The 12,244-nt window shown below is 37.3% G+C and overlaps 1 protein-coding gene across 1 annotated transcript; it reads right to left on the minus strand.

The window, feature by feature from the left end:
• Positions 1 to 2,794: 2,794 nt before the first annotated feature.
• Positions 2,795 to 3,616, minus strand: LOC106460538 (tigger transposable element-derived protein 6-like). The gene has a single exon (XM_013920255.1). It carries the CDS (start codon positions 3,614 to 3,616, stop codon positions 2,795 to 2,797), a length of 822 nt encoding a protein of 273 aa, XP_013775709.1.
• Positions 3,617 to 12,244: the final 8,628 nt, after the last annotated feature.

Consider the following 12,244-nt stretch of genomic DNA (forward strand, 5'->3'; position numbering starts at 1 on the left):
GAAGCCGTACGGCTTCAATAAAAGTTTTTATTGTGTAAATATAAAATATTGTTTTTAATTAATTATTTATTATAATTTTATCAAAAAATTTTAAATACAAGTGCCGGTAGTGGATAAATATCAGTGTTGTTTAAATTAAATTAATATTTATAAATGTACATAACTTATACTGTTAAATCTGTATTGTGAAATTCCTGCCTATTCTATAAAGCTATAGATGATTCTCGAGTGTAAGAATCAACAATATATGTGTGTACGTAAACGTTAGTGTAGCGTTTGTATTGTTGAGTAATCTGAAATTTCGAGAAACTCTCCACACGCCTATAAATATAACCAACTCGATGCGCCTAAAAACAGTATCTAATATTGGTTTGCTATAAACTTCGGAACTGTGATTGTTATAACGCTTATTACTCGGTAAACTTAAGATATTTGACCAGGAACATTTATAAATTTCGAATATTACAAACCATTTAACCTCAGTGGATTCACATCGGACATTAGTACTTTTACGAAAACATTACCTAACTTCATCGGTAGAAAAAAAAATCGACGTTAGATCAGTGAAGACCACAGAGCTAGCTAGCTCCCTATTAAGTGAATTGGCCCGGCATGGCCAGGTGGTTAGGGAGCTCGACTCGCAATCTGCGGGTCGCGGGTTCGAATCCCAGTCCCACCAAACATGCTCGCCCTTTCAGCCGTGTGGGCGTTATAATGTGACGGCCAATCCCACTATTCGTTGGTAAAAGAGTAGCCCAAGAGTTGGCGGTGGGTGGTGATGACTAGCTGCCTTCCCTCTAGTCTTGCACTGTTAAATTAGGGACGGCTAGCGCAGATAGCCCTCGTGTAGTTTTGCGTGAAATAAAAAAAAACAAACAATTAAGTGAATTCTATTTACGTCAACTCGGAATTATCTCGATCATCGTGAACCCTCGATAAGATATCAAGGAAGTTCCAGACTAGAAAGAAGACTATATATTGCTTGTAAGTTTGTAAAACTTTTGTATATAAATCATTGTTTGTAATAACTATTTCTAATAACTGTTGTTGTAAATTGTATTATTGGTTGTATATTAAAATATATTTGTATTAAAAAAGAAAACTGTGTATCAACCTTGTTGGATATATATCGGCATTTATTTAACTACTAAACCTATATTACAATTTAACTCAGTTTTAAGCTATTTGAAATTGGAATACGTAACATTTGTCAATGATTCATCTGCCCTACCAACACGGCTTTACCTATGGTCACTGGTCAAAGGCCATGTCATCACGTTTGTAGACTCACATTGAAAAGTTTTTTTGAACTACTATTTTATGAATGTATGCCAATAAGTCTGATATCAAATTGTAGATTATAATTCAAATTTTTGTATCATACATTAATTAATCTCTTAATTTAAAAGTAAATATAAAAAGATCCCAAATATCGACTTTTTGTGTGTCACATGGTATGTTGAATGCAGCATTGGTTAAAATTAGATGTTTGTGATGTCAAAGTACAAAATCTATAATTTTTTACGAATTAGATACCCAAATTACCGATATTGACAAGCTAGAATCTAAGATAAGAACCTCCTATATTTTATATTTTTTGTTATATTAATACATTTATTAAATCAACCAAGGTGGCCCTGCCCACCTATTCCATTTTTTTGAAAATACTTGCTTAGGAGAAATACAGTGGTCCCCCTCTCTAACGACCGACCTTACAGCCAGTCTATCAAAGTCGTATCTGCGGGGATGTCGTTGGGAAGGGGATGGGCCATTGCCTACAGTCGGCCAGTCATCCATGGCCAGAGCCAGAGGCGAGTGGTAATCAAGCGCGACTGATTGATGATTTCACACCTTTCGTGCCAAATTCGTGGACAGACAGAGAGTGATTATTTATGTGAATAAAGTGACATTAATGTGTTTATTGTTTGATTTCAACATCTAAAACTTATGGGTTTTTTTCGCCATTTCGTAGATTTTTGCATTTTAAGAGGTAAATGTCAGAGGTAGCGATCGTCAGGCTAAATGAAAAATGCGAACTGTGGAAACACTATGAATAGTCAGAAAATATTTTTTTATCTTTTTTTTTTCAATCAATATTCAAAGCATGCACAATATCAACTTACACAACTTCATCTTACATAAAGAAATTAGACAGTTTTGTTTGCTTAACACATGACACATCAAGTTCGACAGCAGACAAACCCGCGAAGGCAATGTCCAAAAGTTTTTCGTTGTTGGTTGCCAGTGCTCGGTCTCTTATTTCTTCAAAGTGGGAAAGAGTTTGTCGGGCCGAGATGTGAGAAGCTGCTAGGGTTTCTGTTTCTTCTTCGACCTCAGGGGCAGTTTCCACGACACCAAACACCTCCGTCGTTGCCGTGACCTCGTTGTCGCACTCAACAAAATCTGCCCATGACGACCCCTGAAGCAGTGGCAGCAGTTCGGCTGGAGCCGTCTCTGTGGCAGCAGCAGAGGCCGTGTGAGCTGTGGCAAAGCTGAATCCACAGTGTGCAAAGCACTTCTGAATGGTTTCAGCCTGCACACAGTCCCAGGCATACTTCAGCCGAGATATGGCATCCAGCACTGTGACCTTGCCGGCCAGATTAGCAGCAGTGCTAGCCTCATTCATCTTAAGGAGGATGTGGCGAAGAAGTTTTTTTCCTGTAGGTGGATTTGACGGCTTTGATGATTCCACCATCACAAGGCTGGAGACGAGCTGTTGTGTTTGTGGGCAAAAATACAAGTTTTACATTCGACAAAGTCATAGCAGGATGAGCAGCACAGTTATCAACAAACATTATGATTTTACGTTTTTCAAGTCATTTTGTTGTTCATTTTTTGGAGCCAGTCTTTGAAAATTGTGGATGTCGTCCAGGCACGTTTGTTGGCTTGGTAGGTGACAGGCAGCAAGACATGAAGACGTTGAATAGCCACGGAAACATCGGGGATTGGCAGCACGACCGATGACGAGGGGGGCGAGCTTCTCGCCTGTCGCACTGCAGCCAAGTAGTACGGTTTTCCTCTCCTTTGAATACTTGCCCCCGTGGCACTTGTCGCCGCGAATGACTTGGGAGCGGGTTGGGAGAGCACGATAGAAGAGGCCAGTCTCATCGGCATTGAACATATCTTTGAGACTGTACCCCTCGCACATGCTCTCCAGACGGCTGCACCAGTCGTTGACCGTCTCCTCGTTGACTGACGCCCCCTCACCAGACAGGACAGAACAGGATATGTTGTGCCGTTTCTGGAAACGATCTAGCCAGCCATTTGAGGCAGAGAAATCATCAAGACCAAGCTCGACAGAGAGCATGACTGCTTTTTCTTGGATTAATTTGCCAGTGATTGGAATGTCTTTCGATCGAGCATTGCAAAACCATTCAAACACCTGTTCATTGAGCTCATGATTGGCAGTTTTTCTCACTTTGGTCACTTTCATTGCAGGATTGGAACCACTTTCCCAGAGGGCTTTGATTTTTTGTTTATCAGCTACGATCGTTTGAATCTGTGTTTTTCCACACTGCATTTCTGTGGCAATATGTACACATTTAGCACCTTTATCGTGTATTTTGATGACTTCCATCTTTTGCTGAATAGTGAGGTGTTTGCGTTTGCCAGGCATTTTGCTGAATATCACAAGGATTGTATAGCACTAGCATATAGCCCGTCAAAACTGACGGGGCGAGTACTACCACCACCACCCCATAGTACATTTTATAGATAATTGAAATAAATAAATTTTGCGAAATCAAGCTTGACAAACAAAGAGGTAGAAATGTGTATTCAAGGCAGTCAAACGTCGGTAAATTCCTTTGTGAGCCAATCAAAATTAAGAACATTCATGAAATGAGTTCATGGTGTATTCATAGAATAATTATTGGTAACAATCAGTTATATTAACAACTGCTAATGTGTAGAAAAACCAGTGCGTTTTGGTAACACTACTTCCAACAATGGCTTTTGTGTCATGTCGCTTAGCAACAAAGGTGTAACCTAATATTGTTGTTAGTATATGTACTGAAAGTATAAAATGAAATGTATGGACAACAAAAAAGGAAATAAATTTATTGATTTCTTAATTTAGAGTCTCCGTTGATTAAAGAGGTCATGACTCGGACAGAAAGTCGTAACTGAGAAACCGTTAGGACCGATATCGGTCGTATGTCGCATCTACGGGGATGTCGTTCATTAGGGGGACATTACCATGCAAACACTGACGGTGCATCGGGAAAAAGTCGTAACTGCGGGGAAGTCGTCGGCGAGGGGAGGGGGACCACTGTACTTCGCTCAATGACATGTGTATAACCAATCGAAAGCTCAGAATGTCCCCCCTAGTGGTTTTTTCAGCCTTTGCGAAGTACGTGCGCGCGAAACTTTCTTTTCCTTCTAGATTACAAATGGTAAGGTAAAATATTAGTGATCTCGAAAAATTATATTTTTTAAACCCAAATACAGCTTAGTTACAAGCTTGATAAATTATAGTGGAATTATGTGGTATTGTAATTTACGATTTTTTGTTATTTCAAAATGTATATATAAAACCTAAAAAAAATTATTTCGTTTTACATCATCCACATGCGAAATTTGATAAAGATTAACAACTTACGGCAAGCAGCTAACGAGTACATAGTTCGTAACTAGAAGAGATAATTGTTTTCTATACTTTTATTTTTATTGTCCTGTGTGTTAAGAAAGTAACTGAAATTCAATAACTTATCTGTAAATAGTAATAATATAGCTATATATAATGTATTATAACCGAAATGTGACCATTTTACAAAATACTGGTCCACTAGAACACGGGTCACTTTCTAAAGGCCAGTTTTATATTCTTAGAAACGGTAACATGCGTGCACGGCGCCATTCATGTTAGTCAGGCAGGACTGGAAGGTCAATAAAATAAAAGTAATAAATACATATAGATGTATAATGTTATGAGATTGAAGCATTTGTTTTCGTGTTAAAATTTGTATACACAATTTTTTCTCGCTCCTCTCACATTTTTAACATCACCTCAGCCGTGCTGGATTTCCCGTTTAGTTCAGGTGCTAAGTTCTTTATGGCTAATGTGCTCATTTTCAGCCTTTCCGGTGATTTGGAATTGTTTAACTTTTACACTTGCATTCACGCATTCTTCTTTATGTCGGAAAATGTTTGAGAATTCTGCATACCTTAACACACTGTGTTCTTTAACTCGATCACTAAGCCTCCTCACCGTCGACCCTATTATACGCACTATAACAAACAGAGCACAGATATCTGTAAGCGGCACGTGATCGGTCCGTTTTGCATATTCTGTTTTTGAATACAAAATAGTTCTTTATTCTGTATACTGGTTTAAGTACCACACGTACTTCAACTTGTGGGTAAACATTACAAAGGAAGTTCTTTATATTTTTCTTGATTTTCAAAACATGTGTTCCAGTAAATGTTAGTGTCATATACACAATCTTTCTTGGAACATTATCTTTCTCTTCCTTACGGGTGACAGCTTTGTTCATATAATCGTTGTTAAATCGTGTTAAAACTTTTATTGGGAAGTTATTCAAACACAAGTAATTTTGATGTTTTCCCTTCATTTTTAACCAGTTCAACATTACTACATAGTTTATGAGCTATATATTTAACGAATTCTGATTGGATTCTTTTTGAAGTTATTAGGTATAAAACTATTATAGTTGACCTACAACCCCGAAAATGTAGGTTTATGATATATTGCGATTTCAACTTTAGAGTGTCTAAAACGGTAGCATGCAATCTCTTTCTTTTTCTACCGTGAATTTAATATTATTATGGTGTTTATTCAGATAATTCAAAAAATTATTTACTTATTCTTCACACATATCTTTTATACACTATCGGTTTAATTTCCTTTGCACATTCTTCTAACCATTTAATTTCATTAAAACACATAAATGCATTAGCCAATATGGGTGCCAAACAGGAACCCATACTAACTCTACCTTTCTGATCATAAACCTTACCATTAAACAAAAAATGTGATTATTTTGTAGCTATAACCATTAATTCATGGAATATCTCTTCAGGTATTCCCATAAAACTACACCTTTTCTCATATAATAAAGTTTTTGCATATCTCAATGGTTTCATCTAATGGTATTGTTACGTCTCTGGTCGTTAGTTAATTTTCCGTAAAAATTCTTTTCGAAGAAACTTTAGCGATACAAGTCCTTTCTCAAATAAAACTAGTTTATTCTTTCTGAATACAACTCTGCAATACACTTAATTTCCACAGTCGCGCTATAACAAAAGCTATAATTCACAACGAACGTCTCACGTGCTCGACTCAACTGTCAATTACACATTACTTTCATTTATGCCGTCACGTCTTGACCGTCTTATATATACAAGATTACCGAATCTAGTAAGCTCTCGAGAAGTCAGGAAGGGACGTGAACGTTCGAGAAGTGCATGACGTGTTACTAGCGTCACGTGACCTCCGCTGTCGTAACACTATTTATAAAGAAATAAGACCTAGTGGTTCGCATGCAGGTATATTGTATGCATTGCTAAGAGTGAGACCTATCGTGTCCAACATTGCTATAATCACAATGTAGCAAAATTTTTAAGCAAGGGTTTAAAATTTGTTTGTTTGTAATTTAAGCACAAAACTACACAATGGGCTATCTGTGCTCTGCCTACCACGGGTATCGAAACCATGATTCTTGCGTTGTAAGTTCGCAGACATACTGCTGTGCCACTGGGAGGCGCAAAGATTTAAAATATTTTATTAATAATGAATATACTCTGAAAGATAGCTTTGAATTTGTAGACAGTCTTCAAATCAAAATTACTTGGCATGTTGGATAATCAACATTCGAAAAGAAATAGTGCATGTGAAGAACATTACTTAAAAAAATCTTAAACTTAATTTAAAAATCTGATATTTTACATACGAAAGCCTTGTACCGTTTACTGATAATCTGCAAAATTTCGTGAAGATACGCTTATTGTATGAAAATATAACAAGCACATAATGATTACGAGGTCGGTCTCTGGGACCGAGCCCATAGTGAAATAGTTATCGAGTGTAGTTTTGGCCACCAAAGCTGAAGAACAGGTCGGCCATAAGATGCAGACATTCGTGCATAGAAAATGAAGTCGTTATGTTTCACTGCTTGTGTGAGTGAAATCGCCAGCCAAACATGATCCATGAAGGAAATCCACAGTTGACTTGTTTTCCTAGAGTCCTTCTCGTACATCAGTCCGATACTGCAAGCACTTCTGGATGTAGTGTGTCAATGATTTATACACCAACATTGTATTCAACGAATCTAAGAAGGGAGATTGCAATAAATAATTTAGCATCCTTTTTGAACCTTCACACATAGACGAGAATAGTTGATTGTCGCCACGACTCAAACTATATTCCTCCAAAAACAATCTTTCAAGATATTTCAGCATCATTTTGTGAAAATTCATCTCCCTGTCATAGTGCCTACCAGCATGACACCATCGAAGGAACCAGAAGCAATTAAGCTAGCCTCCAGTAAGATGTCAGACAGAACAGATCCATTCATTTCTTCGTGATCGTTTTTAGATAGACACATGTCAAGTGAAATGCTCCGATCAACACAATATGCTTTTCATACTTGTCTGGGTCATTCCAAACAAGAGGATATGCTTTAATGCATACTTCCAAATCAGATGTGATGATAACATATTGCTATTTGACCTCGTATGTTGCTTATTCTGCATACCACAAACTCTCTTGCACAGTTTTATAATCTATGATTGTTTTTGCAATTACTGGATAATAATCGATTGTTGTAAGGTTTGTAGGCATCTGTCCAGTAAGGGAAATTAATCCTGCTCAACTAGGTACCTCTTATTGTAACTCTCTGCTGAGCATCTTAATCAAAACCCAAATTAAATGTCACATGTTTGCGTCACTGTCGTCATCACATGTAACTTGTCGAATCCGAATTTTGGGACTTTTACATCGTGTAATGTAACATTCTGCTAGTGTATCTGTCTGAGTCAATTTTATGGAACGTTGTCCACTCCTAGGAACTTGCGATATTTCTGCACTTGTACCACCATAATTCTCTGGATTAGCATTAACATCCTGCATCACGATGCATGAGCCGTGTGTCGAACCCATTCCAATTAAATCAAAAGCTGGTCAAAGTTGACAAATTCCGAACGTAAGACTGAAGATGCATCTGGATCACGAATGATCTTAGTGGGTAAATCACTTGATCTTTCATCAGTGGCTTGGGCGATGGCTGTCTTGAACTCAAGAGAAAATGAATAACTATCAGAATGTCGCATTCTGTTCAATAAAATTGTCAATTTCTCATTTCTGAACAGATGATGTAGGGTTATAGAGATTAGTATGAGCTTTGAGAGCTCCCACTCACCATAAGTTGTTTCACTGCAAATGTCCTGTCCTATTGAATGTACTAATCAATGTACTTTTGTTATGCTTGGGGTTAGTTTCCCAGCTATGACGTAACCCGGGAACTTCTGCAGTTGGGAAGGTAACACATACTCAACGTTCTCCAGATCTTCAGCTGTTGGTGGCCATTTTAACTAAGGTTTGGAGGCCATCAAGAATTTACCAATGTAGATACGTTTCTGCGTCTTTAACTATGCATTGGCACATATTTTATATGCAAATTTGAATACTTTGTTAACGACAACATGATAACTATACACACTATAAGATTGGAATTTTTCTAAATTATCTAGTTTACAGAAAGATAAACTATTTTTATATTTTGCATACTTTTGAAGTCTGCTTTTCAGCTTTTGCCCTCGATAATCTGGATTTGGGTTCACACTCAATTCTAAACTTGAGACATAGGTCTTGCAAAGATTAACAAATTTGACTATCTTATGCTTTTACAGAACTTCAGTGTCGGTAGTTTGGCATACATTAGAGAACTCCTTACTGTGAGCTTCTTCTAGTTTTCTTTGCTTTACTCTTTATTCGTCATTAGAACTTCTCAATTTTTCTAGGCCCGGCATGGCCACGTGGTTAGGGAGCTCCATTCGCAATCTGCGGGTCGCGGGTTCTAATCCACCGTCCTACCAAACATGCTCGCCCTTTCAGCCGTTGTGGCATTATAATGTGACGGTCAACCCCATTGTTCGTTGGTAAAAGAGTAGCCCAAGAGTTGGTGGTGGGTAGTGATGACTAACTGCCTTCCCTCTAGTCTTTCACTGCAAAATTAGGGACAACAAGCGCAGATAGCCCTTGTGTACCTTTGCGCGAAATTCAAAACAAACCAAACACACCTCGATTTTTCTGGTTTTTGAAAATACTTAGTCTCACATGACTTGTGATATTTGGCCTCACAGGTAAAGAGATCATGATCCCTTATGCCTGTGAGGAGTTTCTTCTCACCAACTTTATCAGCTTTTTCCAAAACAGTTTGCTACCAATAAAACTCAAAGTAATAAATCTCATCTGTTGTCCACGATCCTCTGACTTTCAGTTTTTTCCGTCCTTCAAAATTGGAGAAAATGCGATCTAGTTTGAATAGTACTTCGTCATAGGCATTTGAATGTTTGTTACTAGTTCTTGTCTCACAAGATGGTTCAGTATCTGTTATTTCCACCTGACAATTGAGATTCATGGTAAATAGCTGGTAGCATTCTCGGTGATATCCGTGATATTCTTCAATGGCATCTGGTATTAGAGTACATGTGTCTGCCATTCTATGTACTGAAGTTTTTTTCTCCAAGTGTCTGGTAGTTTAGCAAGTCTGCTTTCTACATCCTTACAGTTAGACATCTTGCAAGCCTGGGACATTGATTATGTATATTGTTTTTTCTGTGTCAGTGAACCTTCACTATTACTATCTCGTTTCCGCTTCTGGAATTGGCCTGAATCTCCGTCAGGTATCGCTGATTGACTTGATTGAGGAATCATTTGCACAAAACCTTTGAGCGCTATTTTTATCTACATAGCTTGACTACACCATAGATCTGGAAAGAAATAATAAAAAGTTGGAAAAATATATTTGTTTTAAAATAAACTGGAATAAATTGAATCCTGTAAGAGAAAACATAGTCACATAAACAAATAGGACCTTAAACCAAACGTTATTTTCATCAGAGTCCTTCCTTGTTTAAAGTATGATTGCGTCGTTATTTGGCGTAATATCGACATGGTTCTGGTGTCAAATGAAAGCTGTTTGTGCACGAAATATAATTTCATGTAATTTTCCTAGATTATTCCATAAATATTTATTCGTCAAATAAAAACAATCGAAGTAAGACTCTTCTTCATGACGTCAATGCGGAAACTATGCTATGACCTCCTCAAAGTTCTATGGTTCATACAATGATAAAAACAAAAATCATATGTGATGATGTTAAATAAAATCAGCTTTCATTTGATATATTATTTGTGGCTTTTATAGGCATTTCCTTGTCTCAGAATGACAAAATGTTGATGTTCTCAAATGGCGCTTGACGCTAAATGGCGAAAACAGATTTAAGGGTATCTCTATATAAGTGGTCATAATAGGTAATGCAACCCAAAATGTCCAATGTTCACATTTTAGTTCATGCTTAGGACATCTTAAGGCTCCAAAACAGCATCTTCTTGTTGGGATTTGTGTGTGTGTAGGGGAGGGGTGCATGGTGGACCCCACTAGCCAATGACCTAGAGAGTGGGCAGTCAACAACACTAGCCAGAACAATAATAGGACTGAATGTCACTTTTACAACGTGCCAAAAAGTGAAAGTGCACGAGAACACGCTAACCAATAGGTCATGCCTAGTCGAATATTCAAATAATATAACTATTTGGAAACTTCCAATTCCAGAATTAGACCGAGAAACCAGTCTCATTATTTACATAAAAGTCGATTATTGCAAATACGTAAGAACTGTGTAATGTGTCAATTTCATCACCGCATGACAATATTTACAACTTTACACTAAAAAAACCTGGAGAAGATGATGTATTTTTAGCTTTTAGCTTAATGTTATTTGATGTTCAAAACGCTTCAAGGAAAAACACAGACGTCAACTACCTAGTTCGCCTGACTGAGTCTATATACCAGGGGCGGACCTGTAAACATACCACAGAAGCAGTGTTTCTTGATGTATGAAAAGCGTTCGTTTCAGTACGGCACAAAGGCCTGTTGTTTAAACTTTCCAACATTAACATGCCACAAACATTTATAAGATGGATATCAAGTTTCCTACACAACAGAACTCCAAAAGTTAAAATTAACAGCGTAATATCAAACTCATTTAATCTACAAGCAGGAGTCCCCCAAGGCTCAGTTCTTAGTCCTCTATTAAACATTCTTTTCGTGAACGACTTTCCTTTCCCGAAGTTAATATCTACATACGCGTCACAATACGCGGACGATATAGCCATATGTAGCATGTTGCGTGACCCCTTAGTTGCAGGTTCAAGAATACAAACATCATTAAATCATGTCATTTCATGGTGCGGTAAATGACGTGTAGCATTCAACTACACAAGCAATAACGTTTCATAGAAAAATTGATAAGAAATGACAGCTCCCGAAGGTTAAACTTAAAATGTAAGACACGCATATAACATTTCAAATACAGTCAAATTTATAGGAATAACTTTCAATAAATGACTAACATGGACAAACCATAGGTAAATTGGAGGAAAACTCAAGAGATGTCAACCTGATACCGTAATGACGATATTAAAAGCATCTAGATTTGAAATTTGGGGGTGTGATAACGTGTAATGTGTCCAACAACCTATTTCAAAAGTTGCAAATCCATCAAAATAAACCAATATGACTATCGTACAGAATAGCAAAATACACTTCCAAGTCTATCCCAATTCTGTTTCTAAAATATTCGCCATGAATCAATGCATTATTAGTCTTGCCTGAAAAATTACGACAAAGCCGGAAACCAAAACTCGTTAGCAATTTTTGTCTTTAGGAGCCACATCAACAACCTGGGAAATATACATATCCCCTTTTAATTATATCGCAAAGAATAAATAACTAAGAATAAATGTTTATTAATATGTGCATCTAGGTTTACAGAAAGGGCATTGTTCAAGTAGATAATAAGGCGCCAACCGTGAAAGTGAGGTTTTCTTCCTCGCACTAGATCAACTTATTTCCGCCACGCTGATAAAGAACCTTTCAGTAAATTTAATGATTTTAATAAATCGAAATTAGGTCCATATGACTCCTTTTTTTTCTCGAGCTGGTGTGTCCAATTTGATCATTCGTTCATCAATTTATCGGTAATTAATCACTGCTCTCTT

This window comes from Limulus polyphemus, unplaced genomic scaffold, assembly GCF_000517525.1.
Source record: "Limulus polyphemus unplaced genomic scaffold, Limulus_polyphemus-2.1.2 Scaffold791, whole genome shotgun sequence".
Lineage (NCBI taxonomy): Eukaryota > Metazoa > Arthropoda > Merostomata > Xiphosura > Limulidae > Limulus > Limulus polyphemus.

Excerpts from the sequence above, each read along its gene's own strand:
- LOC106460538 (XM_013920255.1), bottom strand. The coding sequence starts at position 3,616 with ATGCCTGGCAAACGCAAACACCTCACTATTCAGCAAAAGATGGAAGTC.